Source organism: Danio rerio, chromosome 20 (genome assembly GCF_052040795.2).
Source record: "Danio rerio strain M-AB ecotype USA chromosome 20, GRCz13ab, whole genome shotgun sequence".
NCBI lineage: Eukaryota > Metazoa > Chordata > Actinopteri > Cypriniformes > Danionidae > Danio > Danio rerio.
Window position 1 is genome coordinate 23,914,062 of NC_141040.1, and position 21,570 is coordinate 23,935,631.

The window sequence follows — 21,570 nt, forward strand, 5'->3', positions numbered from 1 at the left end:
ATCATCCATAAGGGGAAGATGTTTGGAACCACCTGGACTCTTCCTAGAGCTGGCGGGCCATCTAAGCTGAATGATCGAGAGAGAAGGGCCTAAGTCAGGGAGGTGATCGATAACCCGATGGTCACTCTGTCTGAGCTCCAGCGTTCTTCTGTGGAGAGAGGAGAACCTTACAGAAGGACAACCATCTGTGCAGCAATCCACCAATCAGTGGTATGGTAGAGTGGCCAGACGAAAGCCACTTCCCACCTGAAATTTGCCAAAAGGCATCTGAAGGACTCTCAAACTATAAGAAACAATATTCTCTTGTCTGATGAGACTAAAATGTAACTCTTTGGATTGAATGCCAGGCGTTACGTTTGGAGAAAAGCAGGCACCGCTCATCACCAGGCTAATACCATCTCTACAGTGAAGCATGGTGGTAGCAGCTTTATGCTGTGGAGATGTTTTTCAGCAGCAGGAACTGGAAGACTAGTCAGGATAGAGGGAAAGATGAATGCAGCAATGTACAGAGACATCCTGAATGAAAACCTGCAATTTCAAAAACTCTTTTACTACATTGTCATTATGGGTTATTTTGTGTAGAATTTTGAGGAAACAAATGAATTTAATCTATTTTGGAATAAGGCTGTAACATAAAAAGTGTGGAAAAAGTGAATCGCTATGAATACTTTCTGGATGCACAGTAAAAACATCACAAAATAATTCTGCGGACATGCTATTATAACTGTAACAAATATAAACTCTTTTTGCATCACAGTCACGTTAACGTTATGTACAGTCTGTTTTGAATAATGTTGTAAATAAAGCTGCAAGCCCTGACATGAAATTACCACAAACCACAGGCTGGGTAGTTTTTGTCACTGTCAGCCCACAATAATGACTTTGATTTAGGCTTATTGCAGTGATTCTTCAAAGAGAAAACTCTCATGACTAGTCAGATGCAGCCTGAAGAGATTCATCTGAATTAAAGCCCAGCTGTTTACTTTTCTTGTGCGTCTAAAAGCATCGCAAAAATGGGAATACTGTGAGCCTCAGACACCACCGTTTCCTTGTTTTATGTAAATTCCACAGGTGAAAAACCCCAGTGAGCAATGGGCCAATCATAGAACAAAACCAACTGTAATGAGACTCACGGGCCTTGTCCTCCGTATTTGCATATGTAACCTACTTTAGGTTATTTATCCGGACCTGACGAACAATCTGACTCATACACAGCACTGAAATCTTTAAAAAAAAAGCTCTGACATCGATAATATGCACACTTCAGGCTTGATAAGCCAAAGTTTTCTAGTGATACAATAGTGATCATTTTCCTTCCTTAGTTATTTTAAGCAAATATTTAACCAAATATTAAACCAATGCAGTATATGGCAACTTTAATATACAGAAACATACTGCATCTAAACTAGTGCTGTTAAACGATGAACAGCAATTAATTTGTTGAGAGTAACAAATAATGACTTCATTTGGAAAAGTGTCAGAAGGTAGATTTTTCTGATAAATCATCGGTTAAACGGCAGCCCAATTCTCACAAATACTGCCAAAGGCCTATTGGAACCCACATGGACCCAAGATTCTCACAGAATTCAGTCAAGTTTGGTGAAGGAAAAATCATGGTTTGGGTGTACATTCAGTATGGGACGTTCGAGAGATCTGCAGAGTGGATGGCAACATCAGCAACAGCCTGAGGTATCAAGACATTCGTGCTGCCCATTACATCAAAAACCACAGGAGAGGGCAAATTCTTCAGCAGGATAGCGCTCCTCATACTTCAGCATCACATCAAAGTTCCTGAAAGCAAAGAAGGTCAAGGTGCTTCTGGATTGGCCAGGCCAGTCACCAGATATGAACATTATTGGACATGTCTGTGGTAAAATGAAGGAGGAGGCATTGAAGATGAATCCAAATAATGCTGATGAACTCTGGGAGTCCTGCAAGAACGTTTTCTTTGCTGTTCCAGATGACGTTATAAATAACTTATTTGAGTCATTGCATTGAGATGTATGGATGCAGTCCTCCAAGCTCATGGGAGTCATACACAATATTATTCTTTTCCACAGCACCATGATATTCTATACTGTACATTATTTTGGTAAAATAAGCGTGATCTAGAGGCCATTGCTTTTCATATCAGACACTTCTGATACCAAATGATTGACTAGAAGTCAAGTTATTATTTGTTGTTTCTAAAACTTGGATAGGGACAAGACTTTTGTTAGGTAGTGTATAATGAAAAAAAATAAGAATATCATTTTTGTATTGTACCTCTTTTCAGCATTTAAAATATTTAAACATAAGCCCTAAACTGCTAAAAAATGATACCCTCGCCAGTTAAATATTAAAATTGAAGCATTTTTTTTACATATTTGTTTATATGAACAGTGAGCAAATATCATTTTCAAGGTATACTGTTTGGTTTTTTACAGTATCAACATCAGTGTTATTTGGAAGAATAATTATCTTATACAAAATTATCTTATTCTTTCGAGAAATATTCTCTAATAAGGACTTCGCTGACTTTGCAGAGTGGGTTGGCATTAAATAAGATGTAGTTTATAACAGTGCATAAATCTAAATAAATAATGAGCAAATAAACAATTCCTATATATGCAAAAATATGCCATGTTTACCGCAAGAACTGCACTATATGCATATTTTACAATGTAGATGTCTCAAAAACTGCACTAGACTGGTGTGAAGTGCTATTGTTTACTGTATAGATAGATACCAACAACGCATAAAATCACCATCTCAACTTTGTTTCAAGAACTATTTTGCCCTAAAGGAAGCTAAAGTGCGAGTATTGCTGATCAGCTTAATATAATTATGTATATATTTTAAGATTTATAGCTGTAGCAAGCACAGTGTGAGCTGTAATGACGAATATTTGCTCTGTTTCAGAATCGAACAGACTGACTAATGTAGTGTGCTGCCCATTGCCGTATAAATGAAAGTTGTATAAATGAGTACATCTGCTTCTATAAGCAGTTCAGTGATAGAGAGGAGCGTCTGTGTGATGTCTGGCCCTTCTCTTTCATTGATCGCTGACTACGAGATCAATGGCACTCAAGAAGAACCGACTTTTACAAGATGCTGGTGCTGGTGCTGAGCTGTCGTTTGCCATTGATATTTTAAAGGCCCTGAGTAAAATATTCATGTTCATTTACATTTCATAAGAGTTGTGAGAAAATTAAGTCATGTATATAAATGAGGTTACATTTAAGCCCAAACATTACATTTAGAAATCAAATTCTTGTTTTAAATCTGCTCTTTTAAAGAAATAGTTTATCCAAAAATGGCATATATCGTATCCTAAACACCCTCAAGCAATCATCTGTGTTTATTATTTTCTTCTTTCAGATGGACACAAAGTAGATTTACATTTTATCCATGGTGACGAGTTGTGAACGTTGTTTTAAAGCTTCTGAAAGCACAAAAATCCGTCGTCAAACAAACCCATATGCCTCCAGGGGCTTTAATGCATGTCTTTGTCTTATGAAGCTGATCAATGAGTTTTTTTACCTAAATACTTCTAATTTTTAAATTCTAAACTCAATGACTTCTGGCGGCTGCTGTACGAGCATATGGCATATATAAGGCAAGGCAATTTCTTAACTAAAGCTCTGGTGAGAGTAGATGAAGGAGAGTAACTAAAGCAGAACCGGCCCAAGGCATAAGCGAACTAAGCGGCTGCTTAGGGCCCCGTGGCCACCAGGGGGCCCCCAAGAATGCTTGAAATTATTGTCTGACTTTCGTTTTAGTTTGTTAAGTTGTGGATTAGTGGTGGGACAAAATATATGCCCACTTATAGTGTTATTTCTGACCGCGATACATACTCAGGCGCCAAGATATTTACCTAAATTTACAAAAGATCTGATTTAATTAATAATTTAACACCGACTGCAGCAGATAACCGCTTTAACTACAATACACCCAGCCGCCACCAGGTGGCGCTTTCCGTAATAGCGGTTCATTAGACATACACCAGCGTCATGTAAACCACTGAGTCTGAGAGATGAGCCATTGCAATGGTCAATATCTCAGGCATACAGACACTTTCTTCTGTCCAAGCTGGGCCAATGTATTTGTGTGTTTCAGACATCCAGCTCCCCCGAATTTGCCACTAGTTTCTTTCTTACAGACGTGTTTTTACTTCGCTATATCGCGAAAAAATAGAGGGGATACATATTTTTTTATTAAAAATAAACCAGGGCTAAGCATAAAATGTTTCCATGTTTACATGAAATTAGTTGGTCAAGTTGTAATAAGTGTTTTAAGCTTACAGAAAATTAGAAAGCAATAAAATACTATTTTGGCAGTTTTTTTCTTAAATGTACATTCCACTAAATTGAGATTCTGCTGCTGTGATAGAGATGTGCTCTCTTCAGTCATGAACTCCTCTCTGCACATCAGCATTTTTAAGCTTGTTTGACAGATGTGCACTTGTTTTAAATTGTTGCAATTCTATAAATGCTTGTTTATAAAAGAAATTCATCATAGATTTTTGATGCATTTTCCCCCTTCATTTACCAAAACTGTGATATATTGTGGCTGGTTTTCTTGTGATCTATCAATATATCTCAGAATCATTAATATCGTGATTGAAGCAGCAGTGCCCGGAACAGTAGCAAAATGCTTTTTTATGAACTTGGCGATTAAAAAAAAATAAGCTTCTGATTTATACAATTGACAGTTGGCAAATACACTGCAAAAATTATTTTCTTTCTTACAGTTTTTGTGTGATTTTTAGTCCAAATATCTAAAAATTCTTAAACCAATAAACATTTTCTAAACAGATTTTTAGTCAAAATTATGTGAATTTTTCATTAAAAAAGCTCAATAATCTGCCAATTAGGGTAAATAAAAAAAATAGTGTTTTAGGTTTTAAATAAGATTATTTTACTTATCTCATTGGCAGATTAATTTGTTTTACAAAAAAAATTCACTTAATTTAGAATTATTTCTGAAAACTGAAAAATGTTTGTACATATTTATTAATTTGATTGATATGCGAGTATGTCTAGAAAATGCTTCCTGATTTAGTTTGATTTTAATTTAAATAGATGTTTTAAGTTATCTGAACTACAAAATACAATATGAATTTTTTTCAGTATTAACATTTATATCCTATTTTAAAAAATGTATCTTTATTGTCACTATGTTTGACTGTTTGGCAGCGTCTTGTGCCTGAATAATAATAAAAATCAGTATGTTATTGGCTACTTCCAGCTGCTTTTGTTTCTGCCAGCCCATATTAATGTTTTGTGTCTAATTATTTAGATTTGTGGCAAGTAGTCATATAAAAAGTTGGATCAATAGGAAGTTGTTTCTGCAGAATAATATTTAGAATTGTCTTAAAACATATATGACATTTATGATGTAAGCAACACAGCTACAGCGAATAAAATTGATAATGTGTGTTTTAAATTTATAGTGTGCGAATTATCAAGGATTGAAGATAATTTGTCATATTGTTTGCACCAAAGGGGCCCCAAATAAAATCCTGCTTAGGGCCTCCTGAAGGCTTGGGCCGGCCCTGAACTAAAGCCAGTAAATAATTGAAAGTGGAAAACGAAAAAATGTTTGAGGATGGCACTGAGAAGAGAAGAGCTTGAGCCATAGTTGTTTGAATCGCAGTACATCATCATCGAGTATGTTTACATAGACACCAATAATCTGATTATAATGCGATTAAGACAATACTCTAATTAAGAGTCTACCATGTTAACAGCAATTTTTAAAAATTTATTTATTCTTATTAAGGTAATAATCAAACTAAACAGAAATCAGATTAAGACATGTAGTCACCTTAGAATTATAAGGTTCTATCTGACATTTTTGTCAAAATTTTGTTATTGACATATTCTTATCAAATGACAACTTATTTACATTATGGGATGTTTTTTTTAATAAGTTGTTTACATTTTAAGACTTAAAACTATTATTTAAAAAACAAATGTTACACACATAGGGCTCTATTTTGACGATCGAGGCGCTAAGTCCAAAGCACAGGGCGCAAAAGCATTAAGGGCTTGTCCGAATCCACTTTTGCTATTTTAAGGATTGAAAAATCCACTTTGCGCCTTGGCACATGGTCTAAAAGGGTTGAGCTTATTCTCTTGATGAGTTATAGGTGTTTTGACAATAAACTAGAGTCTCATCTCCCATTCCTTTTAAGAATCAGTTGTCGCGCCATAGCGCATTTGCTATTTACATGGCAGACTTTGTAAGTGAAAAAACTGAACGCTTCACTAGAGAGAAAACAGTTCAACGGAGCATCTACAGCTCGAGAATGAGAGATGAGCCCCCTCATGTTTTACTTTCACTTTCACTCTCGTCGATAAGGAAACGTGTTGTACACATAGACATCCATTAGCCTATACATAATTTTGTTTATTAAGTGCAAATATTTGTTTCAAAACTATTTCTAAATTCAGTTCTAATTTCCAGCAAACAAATAAATGAACAATAATAACAAAGTGTGGTCAAAAAATATCCAAATACACATGCTGTGCCCCATATGGTCTAAAACCTGACAGGTGGGCAAATCTAAGCTTGTTTTTAATAAAACAAATATAAATATGCATATAATAAATAAAACTGCTAGTAATAATAACATTATACAAAAGCAAATTTTCATGAATAAACTAAAAAAGCCCCTCAAGATGAAGAAGGCATGGAGGCGGTGGTTTTTATATTTATGTAGAAAATAATAATTTTTGTAATATTTTAATCCTTTAATTCTTTTTCCATCTGTAAAGATATTTGCGTATTGCTGTACATCATGTGTGTATTAAGCATTGTTTAAGTGAGGCGCACAACTGACGCGATCTGCGCTGAAATTTACTCTTCCACTTAGCTGGTCTATTGAACAGTGTATTTTAGTTCCTCAAAATAACAACGCCCTTGCAATGCGCCTTAAAATACCTCCTTTTTTAAACCAGAATGCTTTTGGGCACACATATGAGTGCAAATGCATTTGCTATTTAAACAGTGTGGTTCAACACGTCAAAATGATTCTTGCGCCGAGCTGAAACTAGCAAACAACAATTGCATCGCACCTTGCGCCGGGTGTATGATAGGGCCCATACTGTTTGCTATATGGAATGCAAAATCTTTGAATCTTAATATCTCAAAATCATTCAGAAGACAGATAGAACCTTATTATTCCAAGGTGACGATGTGGTGTATGCCGATATTAGTGGCATTATTGAAGTGCAGTACAGACATGTAAACACCTTAATCAAACTATTACCAATTACCATCGTGTTGGATTTTCGCTGCATTTTGTGACAGGACATTCTATACACACACTACTGTTTGACACTATTCTCTGCATCTACAGAGTCCATGAAGCACCGCAGACATCTGCATCACAAAATGTGAAAGTTTTTTTTTTTTTTTTTCTCCATATGATGTGCGGTATCAAATTCCATTAAAACACCACTCTTCCAGTAATTCATACTCGCGTTTGTCACGGCTAGCATCCATGAAATGTTCCTGAATGAAAGTGAAAGTTCCAAACTGCAGTTTAAATTGACAAATTAAAAATTAAAGACCCAAAATTACATGAAACTTCAATGGAAATGTGGATCGCGTGATGACGTTAATTGAATTTTGTGCTATAACATGTAAAACGTAATCATGAAACATTCAAAAAGCAACTCATGTAAACACCTTAATTATATTATTGTCTCATTCAGATTAAGGCAAATAATGTGATTACTGATGTCCATGTAAACATAGTCTATGTCGTTGTCATGAGTGGAGTCAAATTGGACATGCTGTTATTCAGCCGCTTTACCAACAACATTTTAAAGCATGGAAGAGCCAGTATAGACTGTAAAGCTATTCTGACGGTGTTTATCTGAAAGAAGTAATTCATATACACTGAGAGTGGCTTTAGGGCAGTGGTCCCCAACCCCCAGGTCGCGGACTGTTACCGGTCTGTGGATCAGTTGGTACCGTGCCACAAGAAATCATTAATTATTTCAATTTTATTTATTTTATTAGTCTGAACGATCTTTTATTTTGAAAATGTTTTTATTTTGAAAAATGACCGTATTCTTTCGGTTACATCTCGGTCACTTGACTGCCAAATAGTTAACCCACAATCTAGCAAAGTGAGTAAGAAACAGACGTCTTTAGAAAGTTCCTTTGGAAAGGGGAAAAGGCCCAGTGAAGGAACTGTGAACTGCCAAGGAATGGATCCGCAACCCATTTGTCAACAATTAGGTGAATCCAACATGTCTTGTGTTAAAAAAAGATCAACTGCTGAAGATCACAAATGATAGTGGCCATTCACATATTGCATCTTTTCCACACACAAGTTTGTTATTTCCAATGGAGGTGCGTGGCTTGTGCGCACCTATTGGGAGTGACACACCAGGCCCACTCAGTTTAAAACATCTTCAGAATACCGCGAACGCACTGCGAGTCGCGTGATAAGAACGGTCCAATCAGTGTCATATTTTGAATGGAATATACACATTTTGGTAGACTAATCATTTCAGACAAACACTGCAGTGCTTTTTAATTTTCTTCATAAATAAAACTTGCATTAGAGCTGCAGCAATGTTTTGTCAGCTTGTCATCCTCTGAGAAAACGGATGATTGGTCTCATAGTAATCTACATACACTCTAACCCGGGCCGCAGTAAAATTGTCAAGCTTTGAATGGTCTGCAGTGATAAAAAGGTTGGGAATCATTGCTTTTGGGTGAATAAATTTTGCGGTCATTTTATTTTGGGGTGAACTATTCGTTTAAATGGTCAGTCAAGCAGTGTTTTAGTTCAGTGATCTTCTGGACACATGTCTGTTAATATACCTATTTAGTAGCCATTGTTATTAGTGAAGCCAGCAACATATTTTTTTGCTTGCTCTCCTGCACACATAATATAAAACTCTTCTTTTTCATTCTATGATTTGAAAAATAACAAACACTCTGACAGCTTCCATGCTGAGAGTAATGTTTAGATGAATGTCAATATGTGATGCTCGTTTTCCTCTCAATATAACAAACACACAAGACAAAAAAAAAAAACAGCAAAGATGAAATCATAGGATCATGGGAAGTAGTTGTAGGTCTTGATTTGTTTTTCATTTCAAGCTATTTTATTTCAATATAGAAAACTTAATTGTTTTTTATCTAAACGTTCATTCAAAAGTTGTTTGGGAAAAGCCTTTTTATCAGAAAGAACATCATCGATTTCAGAATTGATCATTAGAGTTGATTGTGCATATAGTTTTCTTTTTTAATTATCATCCGTTTTATTTTTGTCATGTGTTCTAGGAAGATTACAACCAGCTGCGACCGCTGTCCTACCCAAACACAGACGTTTTTCTCATCTGCTTCTCTGTTGTGAATCCAGCTTCCTATCATAATGTGCAGGAGGAGTGGGTTCCTGAGCTCAGATCCTGCATGCCTCATGTGCCCTATATCCTTATCGGGACACAGGTTAAAACACCATATTCTGATATTATCTTATGGTTATTGTTATTATTATTATTATTATTATTATTATTATCATGACAAATCATAATAATGATTATTTTTCCATTAGTAATGTCAAATAATTATTTGTGATTAATCACATCCAAAATAAAAACTTATTTACATTATTTGTGTGTATTGTGTACACTGTAAAAGTATCTCTAAATTAACAGTTAATTTGGTGATTCTTGTTTTTATTTTATTTATGCTTTAGAATTGCATTATAGGAGCTTAATCTTTCCTCCCGACAACCTTTGATGTAGAAAAGTTTGAAAAAGTGACTTTTCTTGACATTTTAAATAGTTGGATTAGTCAATGGATTAGTTAAGAGGAACGAATGGTAAGGACTTGCCGTAAGTAGACAAAAAAATAAATTCTGAGAACTACAAAAATTAAGTTGTACCTACAAAATTAATTTCCACTAAATAAAACAACTAAGTTGCAAACTATGCTTTGGAAACTAAAAAATAAGTTAACTAGAAGAAAAAAAAAGATATTCACTAATTAGAAAAAATAAGTTGCACTAACAAAAATCGTTAAGAGAACTAGAAAAATAAAGTTGGGGTGACGAGAAAAAAAAAACTAAGATTATCATTATAACTGTTATCACTGTTAGAACAAATGAAATACAATCAAGATATTTAAGAAGATGAAATGAGGTAAAGGTCCCTGTAGAGAAATGCAATCTGGCGTTATGTAAATTCTTTGACTAAACCCAGCAATAGTGTGCAGTGTGTTTTTTTAAACTTCTGCTTTATTTCTTTTAGATTGACTTGCGAGATGACCCAAAGACACTGGCCCGTCTGCTGCAGATGAAGGAGAAACCACTGACCTATGAGCAAGGCCTTAAACTAGCAAGAGAGGTGCTGCATCTTCATATATTTGCTTTGGTTTAGTTTAGTCATCTTTTATTTGTTGTTGATTTATTCAGTTTTCATAAAACAGTATCATTCCACCATCATAACAGTGTGGAAAAAAACACAGAAGTGATTAGTTAGGCCAGGGGGAAAAAGTCAGATCTCAACTTCATGTTGTTACAAGACTGTATGAATTTCTTCCTTCAGTGAAACACACACAAAAATATTTTAACTAAATGTTTGAGCTGCCTTTAGTTGATCCTAGTGAGCTGCCTTTAGTTGATCCTGTAGTACTAAAAAGTTTAGTAAACAAAAATTATATTTAAAGGGTTAATCACTCAAAAAAAAGCATTTTAAACAAAAAGAAACAGGCTATTCACTTAAGTAGTTTGACCACCACTTTAGTTTAATTAACAATTCTATCTATTAACTTGTGGCGTATTACCTGCATATTATTAAAATATTGGCTGTTTGTTAGTACTTAAAGTACATATTCTGCATGATCTTATTCTATATCCCTAACCTGATTGTGATTTAGTGCGTTTATGTAACAAGTATGTCTCCAACATTTATTAGATTTGCTAGGAATATTTATGAATGTCTCCAATAGACCTACAGAGCCGTATTAATGCGTCCTGAAGTAAAGTGAAATGGCTATACATCGTGTTTGCTGGCCTCATGCATCACACACCTGTCAGTCAGTCAGTCAGTCAGTCAGTCAAGTACAAGCCTGCAGTGGGACTACTTTTCAGCCCTGGAGTTTCAAGCCTTAGACCGTCCCACCTCAGTTCACGACTGACTATATTAAAATAAGGTAATTTCCAATTCAGTTTTTAATGACACTACAGCGTCTTTTTCAAGGAAACAGCTGCTTTAGAACTTCAAATGTTTAACAACCCTAACAGTATTATATGTCTTAACAATAAAAATGAAAATAACATATGAATGCATATTCAGGTGAGATTCAAACACGGGTCGGCGGCGTAGTAAGACAACGCACTGACTACTGGACCACAATAGCGCTGTTGTGTTGGGAAGAAAAATATAAATTGGACTGTGACTCACCTCGATCTTTTTCTCTCCCTTCAAGATTTCTGATCAAATTATATCAGACTTATTACGTAGTGAATCATCTGATTTTCATTGAGCAGGTGTATTATTCATTAATATTAATTATTTAAATTCATATATTCACTAAGGTGCTGTTTGGGGTCGAATGATGATTTACTATTACGTAATCATTACCCTCCGGGCTGCATTTTGCTCACGGTCTGCGAGAAAATAAATAAAAAGAGCGGAGCTGCGACAAAATAATGAATAAAAAGAGTGAGGCTATGGTCAAATACATGAATAAATGAAAAGAGTGTGACTGCTGAGAGTGCAAGCAGCTAGGGACACCGGCCCTAGCGGCCAAAAAACAGACCGGCCCACCGGGAATTCTTCCGGTCCTCCCGATTAGCCAATCCGGGCCTGGTCAAGTCAGTCACCATGTAACCTTAAAGGGTTAAACAAATGACGCACAGCACTACTGCGGTTACAGAAAAGTTTGCGCTGTTATAATTCACTTATTTTTTTAAACTTTTTGGTGCGGTTATCACCCGCTTTTAAAAAACAAGACTGAATGTTTTGAATGGAAAGCTGTAATGTTGCCGTGGCGGGATCAATTTTGGCGTGGCGCCCCGCCATGGAAGAATAAATGTACCAGAAACCATGCATAACCATTACATTAATAGCTATTAATAAACAGCAAATTAGGAGTTTACAGAGGCAAAACTCATAGTAAATGGTTCATTAATAGAAATGTGTTCATATTCACATCACAAAAACAATTTAAAATTATAAACAGTCAAGCCCAAAAATATTTCATATCCCTGGCAAATTCTAACTTTAAAAAGTTACTTTTATTCAACCAGCAAGTTTTTTTAACCAGATTTGACACAGGCTTTTCTTCCAAAAGTTAATAAGACGATGTACAAGAGGCATCATTGTGGAAAAAATATTTCTTTAAGCAACTTTGATTGAAAATTTACCAGAGGTATGAATAATTTCAAGCTTAACAGGATATGAAACTAAAAACAGTGCTAAAAGTAAAAAAAGAAATGTATGGATATAAACAAGTAAATGAAATCAGTATGAACAAAGTCCATCTTTGTATGTGTATATATTGTTGAATGCAGTTTAAATGTAGCATAAATGGTGTTAAGAGGTTACTGTTTTTATTGTAGACAAAAAATAAATAAAAAATTAAATGTGCTACTTATAAATAAGAAGCTATAATAAGTGGTAGGTTGTAACTCTGTTGACATTTCTATTCATAATTAGTGTATAAAGCACTCATAAAAACACTGCCAATTACACAATTGACTTCATAATTAACAGAAATGATCCTATGAAATAAATGAATATATAATATTACATGAGCAATAGTCTTAAATGTGCATTTTTTTGCAGCTAAAAACATTGACAGAGCTATTTAAAGTAGCCCTGTGATCAGAAATATACAGAAGCATGCAGCAGTCAACACGTCAGTCTTTCTTCTATGTGAAATAACAATAAAGACCAGATTACACAGATTGATTATGGCCTCAGAGCTCACAGTCAGAGGCTATTAGTCCCAGCAGGCCCGTTTATAGCCCTCACACACACATTAACCAACAGTGAAATAGCTCCTAATACTTTCTAAATGTCATATTACCGAACGCACAAAACTGATGTAAATGATGTATTTGAGTCCATCCCCTCAAACCTACAGCTGAATGTACATTATTGAATATTGCCGTCCACAGATTGGAGCCCAGTGCTATCTGGAGTGTTCGGCGCTGACTCAGAAAGGACTGAAGACAGTGTTTGACGAGGCCATCCTGACAATCTTTAGCCCTAAGAAACAGAAACGGGGTTGTGCGGCCTGCAGGTGCTGTTGTGCTCTCGTGTGAGGATAAAGCATCTCCAGCTGTGAACATCCACACTCCTCCGAAAGACCCTAAACCGCCTCCGGTCTGCTGTACATCCTTCCTTTCTCCATCCGCCTGTTGTCCCTCAGGACAATGAGCGCTTTTGCCCCGGGCTTGTGTGACTCGGGGAGAGCTACACTGTCCAAAACAAGTGCCTTAATTTCTCTCCGCATTGCCTTGCAGGATCTGCTACTCGAGCCAAAGAAGTCTCCGTCTGGACTGCGGTTACTAGAACTGACGTGGCACGACTTTGCCAATCTCCAGTCAGACAAACATTTTAGATTCAGCTTTGGGCCACTGCTATTTTTTTTTTTAATCGGAGATCTACAGTGGTGGCCAAAATTATTAGTACTTCTTGATGCAACTCTGGACCACAAAAGGTCATACATGGATATATTTTTGAAATTAATATTTATACATCACCTGAAACCTGAATAAATAAGCTTTTCATTTATGTATACTTATGATAGAATAATATTTGGCCAAGATACAACTATATGAGAATCTAAAATCTGAGGATTTAGAAAAAAATCTTAATATTGACAAAATCACAGTTAAATTTGTCTAAATGAAGAGCACATTACGAATCAAACATTCAAGTGTTTGAGCAGCCAGTGCTTCACACAGAGATCTGATCTCGCCATCATCATGAAAAAAACTGAGACAGACTCAATCCAGAAGAATTGTGTTAACTTGTCCAAGATGCTTTAAGAAACCTTCCTGCAAAGCTACCTAAAAAACTGCGCAAGTTAAACGCAAAGGGTGGCTACAGCAACTGTTGATATAGTTTAGTTAGAAGTTAACCAATAAAGAAAAAATATAAAATTGTAATGTTATTTTAGACAGCGTTCTAACTTTTCTGCTGCATTTTCTCTTTGCAGGCAGGTATCTTGAAGTGTTTTGAAGATCTTTCTTACGTTTTTCTGGACTGAGTCTGTTTTGTTTCTTCTTAATAATAATGATAATAATAATAGTAGTAATAATAATAATAATAATAATAATAATAATAATAATAATAAATACATGCAAGAAACAATTATCAGGGTCCAAGCAGTTTAGTTGAATGAGTTTTTTTTTTAAATGTAGAATTTAAAGTAAATCTGTAACTAGTATATTCGTAACTAGTTCAAAGTGTTTAAAATAATACCATAAGGCAAAGTAAAAAAGTTCTACTTTTATTACAGTTGTACAGTGTGACCTACTCTTTGAAGTTGTTAAATCTTTTCATGATTCTTTTGAACATACCTGCCAACATTTGTCTCTGAAAATCTGGGGGTTGGGGGGGTGGGTTGATGTGCAGCGCGAACTGAAGAATAACTGAGGAGCATGGGGCGGGCGTTTACGAGAACTAAAGACTGGGGAGCGGGTTAGGGAATTCAGGAGTTTTCCAGGAGACAGAACAAAACAGGAGATGGGTCTGAAATACGGGAAAAACGGGAGTGTTGGCAGGTATGCTTTTGAGCCGTGATATGAGCTAGTTTTAAGTTTTTGCTAAAGAATGATGTGTGAAATTTTCTGCAATATACAGTCGCTTACATGGAGTGCAACATTTCTGTGTGGTGCCACTTTAGACTTGCACTGCATGCCGATTTCAAGAGAGTTAGACCAGTGGTCTCTTAGTTAATGCTGCTTTTATGTTTTTGAATATATACAGAGTGATTAAAAAAAAATACCACAACTTTGAAAATCTTTATTTAATCAAAAAAAAAACAAGATGAAAGCTTGGGTAATTAATCCTTTTTCAAAACTTTAGAGCTTCCTTAAATCAACGACAGAAAGCACTTAGCTCTCTCTTTTTTTCTTTGCAGAGTCCACATTTTTAAAATTTGTGGTAATAATTTTGAATCAACCTGAATATAGTCTAGATAAGGTCACATTACAAGGTACATTCATAAACATCAGATACAGAACAGCATAACATAATAACATAAACATCCATAGGAAGATATTGTACTACTACTGAGGATACAGTCTGAGAACTAAGAAGTAATACCCAGAGGAAAAAGGAGACAAGGGAGCATTCACTGCAAAAAATTATTTCCTCATTTGGAAGGAGTCTTGTTTCTAGTCGAAATATCTATTTAGTCAAGATGCATTTTCTAAACAAAAAATAAATAAATAAATAAATAAATAATATTTTCAGGAAAAAAAAAGTCACAATCCAATATTTTTCCTTCAAACAAACAAAATAACCTGCTTTAAGAGAAAACTTACTTAATTTTGACTTTTTTTTTTTTTTAGATAATTTGTACTTCTTTTGAAAAAGTTTTTTTTTTTGATATTTGACTAGAAACAAGACAAAACTTCCAATTGTTTTTGTGCTTGACGGATGTCATGGGGAAGAGATTTTCACAATATGGAGGCCACAGCACTAAAAGACCAAGCTCTCATAGTCACCAGAGGAAATTTAACAATCCCTCCCTAAAAGATAGCAAAGAATGGGCCACAATGATTCTCTGTGTGGAGTATGAACTGCTCAAAAATTCTTGTGCAAAAAAAAAACAAATTCAATTAAATAGCAAAAACTGTTTGGAAATGTAAACTGACACTTCCAACTAAGACAATAGAGCAAATAAAGGAATAACTGAAATAAAATCTGGTGTAAATGCTAGTGTTCTAATAATTTGGCCACCACCATATCGTATGGTTTCTCAAGGCTTATGAAAAAAAGATGAAAATCCATTCCTCTGTAGAAGCTGGCTTTCTCTCAATCGCCTCGAATCAATACTGCGCTCTTTCTGGAGTCAATGCTTCAGCAGTTCCAGCTAGTTAATAAGGGAAATTCTCTGGAGGATAGCCAGCTCATCAATAGAGATAGAGCAGGTGGAAAGAGAGAGTCAGAAGTGCATCTTTACCACAAATCATCGGGCCATTCAAAATTAGCAACTGCAAATAGCACTGATAACGTCTACACATCCAAAGACATGTACGCTAAAGAACTTATTGGCTAAAATTAAGGACAATCAAGCATGCTATGTGATTACTGATGTCTGTCAGTTTCAGGATAAAGGGAAATGTATTTTGTGACAACATTAGCCCATGGATTACTTGTATTTGAATGGGTTTTTCCAAATCGAGATGGCCTGAAGTTACTTAGTCGTGTTTCTGCAAGCTGTCAGGCCTTGATCTTTATATGTAGGTGTAGAACAATGATGCCATATAATGGTGCTGTAATTATTATATTTTTCATACGCATTTCCATTTAAGACGGGGCCTGTATTTTATCTTCACAAATGACACTGCCTACACAATGAATGCTCTCATTTTCCTCTAATAAAAAAATGAGCCGATGGAGGAATAAAAGTGTGAGGGACTGTAAGTGGCACTTAAAAATAAAATGAAAATAATTAATCACCAAATAATTCAAAGCCCAGTAAAGTAAATATAAATAAATTCATTTAGAAATGAAGAAATAAACACACATATATTATAGGTAAAATGTTGAGAAATCATTGTAAATCTAACCTCATTCATGCCTCATTCAGCAGTTACTATGGGCTTTAACATGTAAAGCCGTCCATCATATTGGAATGGTCAAAGATAGGCTATAAACACTCAAATGTGCAAATGATTGTGCATCTGCAACTTGAACACAAAAAATTATATCTTTATCAGATGACGTTGCTGCAATAACAAATAGACAAAAGTCCAACTTTAGCGAACACAATATTACATTTTTTTAAAATGGATTAGAGAATGGGAATGTGTCATCACAGCTTAAAGAATTCTGAATCCCATTGATCTCTGGAGGTTTCTCATATCATATATACACAGATTTTTAAAAAACTGTTTAGTGCTCACATTACGAATAAAGAAATTCACACGTAAGGTTGGGCGATTTGGCCTAAAATCAAAATCTCGATTAATTGACCATTTTAACTCGATACGATTAATCAATGATAATTTTATTTATTTTATTCTTTGCCCTCGTAGTTCACTGACAGATTTTGTACAGTAAATATGTTCACATATTACAGGTGAGAGATTTTTGAATGAAGGGTGCATTATTTGACTTTAAAATAATTGAAGAAAGCACACACAATATCTACTATCCTAAATTTTTAATAACGTAATTATAATAATAATTATTACAAAGTTGACCAGCTGAAATTAAAACACTGACTAAAACAACAGTCACTATTTATTTATTTTTTTAAATAAAAAAGTTTAAATAATTAACTTGTACTTTTGGAAAAAATAAATTATTTTCAATATTTTTCGTATTAAAAGTAAAAAATAAGCAGTATCTTTTCTAAATAAAATAACACTTATAATCCTGTAAATGATATTTTAAACTTGGGTGTTTGTTTTTTCAAAACAACTTTAATCATAAGATAAACACAAAACAAAAGTCTCCATATGGAGCTCCTACAAGAGACTCGACACTTCTAAGCACTCGCCTATCTCTCTCGGCCCCGCCAACACTCATCAACGATACCAAACCAACCAAACACAGAGCTTACGCTATGCATCGTTACAATGTGTAGTTAATTTTTTTAAACGGTGCACATCAGAAGAATAAACAGAGTGGGGTCATGTGACTCCACACATGGAAACTAATTGAAAATTTTTTACCTGGAAACATTAGATCGATTATAGGTTGTGAATGTCAACTTCGATTACTTCGACTAATCACACAGCCCTATTCACACGCGGAAATGTTTTCTTGCAGCAGCTTATAAATATCGTCATTTATGGATATGCTCGTTCCTTGATATCAGGGGTATCAAACTTGGTTCCTGGAGGGCCGCAGCTTGCATGGTTTAGTTGCAACCCTGCTTTAACACACTTACCTGTAGGTTTCAAACAAGCCTGAAGGACTCAATTAGTTTTATCAGGTGTGTTTAATTAGGGTTGGAACTGAACTGTGCAGAGCTGCGGCCCTCGAGGCACTGAGTTTGACACCTGTGCTTTATATGATCCACTTCTGCATCCGTGCACAGCTTCTAGTTCCATTTTAGTCTTGGTAACAGAAAATAATTAAATTAATATTTACAGCTTCTCAGACAAACAAAAAGTGTTTTCTTCCTAAAGATGTTCAAATTGAGTCTATTTTTAGTGTTTGTAAGATGTTTTTCAAAAAGTATTACTGTAAAACGATCTTAGTGTGTGCTCATACCACATGGCAGCCATCACGTAGATTCCCATTCTCTATATTGAGTCAATATATATTGTCAACACCAGTGAACAGTTTTATATGAATTTAAATATCCACATTTATTCTTACATCCAAACACTGTGCACTTTTGGAAAAATTGATTTTACTGCCACATGTCTGGAATCTATGAAAACATATCTATACAAATTGTTTTACCCATTTTAATGCAATAAAAAAAAGTAAGCTTTTAAAAAGAAGAAAACGTTAAAAGTTTTAAAGACTTATTAAAAGCCAGAATCTCAGCTTGTGTGTACAATAAAAATATAAGTTTGCTTACTGTCATTCCCACAAGAAATAAATACTACGGTACATAATAGTATAGGAAAAAATACTATAGCATTTTTTTGTAAATACTAGGGTTTTTGAACTATACTAAAGTGTTTTATATTGTGCATAATATAGGATACACAGCATTTTTTTGTAGTATAAATATATATTGTAGTATAAAGCTGCATTGAAAATGAACATTGCAAAAGCGCTATATAAATAAAGATGAATTAAATGTTAATAGTAAAATTACATACCGATAAATACTGTAGTATACTTTAGTTTTTACTACAGTAATCTGTGGTGTATTGAAGTATAATATACAATATTGCTGTAGAAAAACAACAGTATCGGGGTGATTTGCCTATATAGGTGTCATGTTAGCGTAGCAACTACAGAATCACCACAACAGAATACTATAATATAGTTCAAACACACTACAGTATTTCCTGTAGATTACTATAGTACTTTTTCATGTGGGTATAAACATACATATTTGATTTTTAAGTGACACACACAGCCCTCTATATGATCAAACACTGTAAAAAAGACACACATCACCCAACTAGTCCCTTTTTGAGCCGAAGTACTAGTGTGTTTACTAAGGACTGGGCTTTATATGCTGTCTAACTCTTCTGTTTTTCCTCTGGCCGAAGCCTCCCCCTCATTTTCCTCTTTAAAGATCAGCTCAAACACAAATGGCTTTGTTCCTTAGACTTGTTTTTTTCTGCAGGCATGTAGTGCAGTCATGCTGCAAACACCACCACTGATCACTCTCAACAATCTTGCCTTAACTATGTGGCCTTTTCAAAATGAGCACATCTCTCTACTTTGTTTTTTAATTTTTTTTTAAACACACACACGCGTGTGTCAACTGTTATGGACAATTTTTTTTGTGTAGCCCTTGTGTGTGCATCTGCCAAAGCACTGAACTGAAACCCTGCAGTTCAAGTCTCCGTATTCTGATTTAACTCACCAAAAGCCTTGTGTTGTAGTCTTCAGATGACCGTGTTGTTGGACACCAGAACTGGTACTGATTTCTTGTGGTCTTCACATCAGTCGTTCTTTTGTTTGACCTCAGGGACTTCTTTCGAGAACCTACAAGGTGCAAGTGATCTTTTTTGTCGGGCTGAGAAATCAAGCCTGCTCCACAGAAAGGAATAAGAATGAGCCTCCATTCACTTGCCTTTAAATGTAGCATAGAGTTTGTTTATTTACTTATGTTAAGTGCACTTATGACACTGTGCCTTGCATTGTGCTATGCAATCGTTTATATACCTTAATGCTAATGAAAAGACCAGATTTCAGTCACTGGTTGAAAGAGCTATAACTTGAACTCAGCTGTAAACGTCTATTTAATATTTGTAATGTTTTATTTTCCCTTTAAATTTCATGTATTGGTTTCTGTATGATTAAACATGACAGCTTTCTTTGCCAAAACTAATGTTGTAAATATACACCGAGTGATTAAAGCTTTTGATCAAATGTTCAAATGTTGTTTGGAATCATTTATTAATGGAAGTACTCACAGCTTTGATTTGAAGTGTTAAAGTGCTCCAAAGTCCTGTCAGAGCACGGGTGAAGGAAGTGGTGCGAAGGAAACATGAAGTATTGGTTGACGACAGGCCGTTAAAAATTAATGTATACCCTTGTTCAGATGTTGTAGCCTATTTCAAGACCTTTTCAGGTTTTGTTTGACGGTTGTAACCAGTCTGTGGTTGTACCTGAACTCTTTCAGCGTATTGATAAACTGTAGTAGCCAAACATAACGTTATCTCATTCAACTCGAGCCATCAAAACTGTCGTTAAGAACACGACAACACTCCATGACTGGAGTCCCCGGATAATCAGTCTATAGCGATCGATAATTGGCTCATTTCGCTACTAGAAGGCGGAGCTTCCTTCCTTGGAATTACTTAAAAGGGACAGTTCAACCAAAAATTTGTGATGTGCGATACCACTAGTTTCCTACCTATCCGACCGATACCAAGTAAAATGAAGGAAAATATTGGCGATACCGATAATTTGCCCAAAATTACTGTTTGGGAAATTAAAGTAACAAGTAGGATAGTGTACTTAAAAGTGTCCCTTTATACTGAATGAGTATTACAGGCTTTTCTCGTTTACTAATGAAGAATTATCATACAAAAAAGAGCCAACTTACATATTGACAGCATCTCAGCATGTACTGTATATCTTAAAACGCCAGCCTGAACATCTTAACATAAAACAATAAACATTCACACCTTTTGGTTTAGTGACATGTTAATTCGGTCCCTTTAAAGATTTTTAACCTTTTTCCGTTGCTTTATCATTGTCACAAAAACCCAAGCCCCCAAAATACAGCCACATCACCACATTTTCTCCCTCTAGTGCCTGCCTGCTGCACTCTGAAAGCGATGTCTGTCTCGACTTAGCAGCACCTGCCTCTCCTTTCATCCTCTTTTGAACACCTAGTCATTTCGTTGTCATATTCTGTCTTGTGATTTATTTGTAGATGTTTGATTGGGTTTGTGGTATTAGCCTACAACAGTACCTCACTGTTTTGTTACAGGTGTCACAAACAGCATCGTTGAGTTTATGGAAGTGAAGTAGCTCCACACATACTTCGCTTGCGGTCAACCACATCCAATGACAGCATGACTGAACAACATCTGCCACTGTCAAGCCAGCACCCAGCGAACTGAGTGGCTAGCTAGAGTGCTCTGCAGTTGTACATTGCCATATTCCACTTGGCAGGTAGAAGAACAAGTAGTTCAGACAAAGTTGGCATTATTCAGATAGAGTAATTGGTTACTTTACCCTGTATTTCTATTTCCAATAAACAACACATTTGCTCCAAATT

At 35.3% G+C, this 21,570-nt stretch overlaps 1 protein-coding gene and 1 long non-coding RNA gene across 2 annotated transcripts in view; one reads left to right on the top strand and one right to left on the bottom strand.

Annotated features, from left to right (window-relative positions):
• Positions 1 to 13,282, top strand: part of rhoj (ras homolog family member J) — a 33,435-nt gene extending 20,153 nt beyond the window's left edge. Inside the window, exons 3-5 of the mRNA NM_001044801.2 lie at positions 9,292 to 9,456; positions 10,260 to 10,355; positions 13,136 to 13,282. Coding sequence (NP_001038266.1) covers positions 9,292 to 9,456; positions 10,260 to 10,355; positions 13,136 to 13,282 — 408 coding nt within the window. The remainder of the gene's footprint in view (positions 1 to 9,291; positions 9,457 to 10,259; positions 10,356 to 13,135) is intronic.
• On the bottom strand, positions 1,144 to 20,543 carry LOC141379555 (uncharacterized). Its single transcript, XR_015518354.1, has 3 exons — positions 20,255 to 20,543; positions 19,702 to 19,868; positions 1,144 to 1,791 (listed from the first exon to the last, which is right to left on the bottom strand). It is a non-coding gene; the product is annotated as an uncharacterized LOC141379555 (long non-coding RNA).
• Positions 20,544 to 21,570: the final 1,027 nt, after the last annotated feature.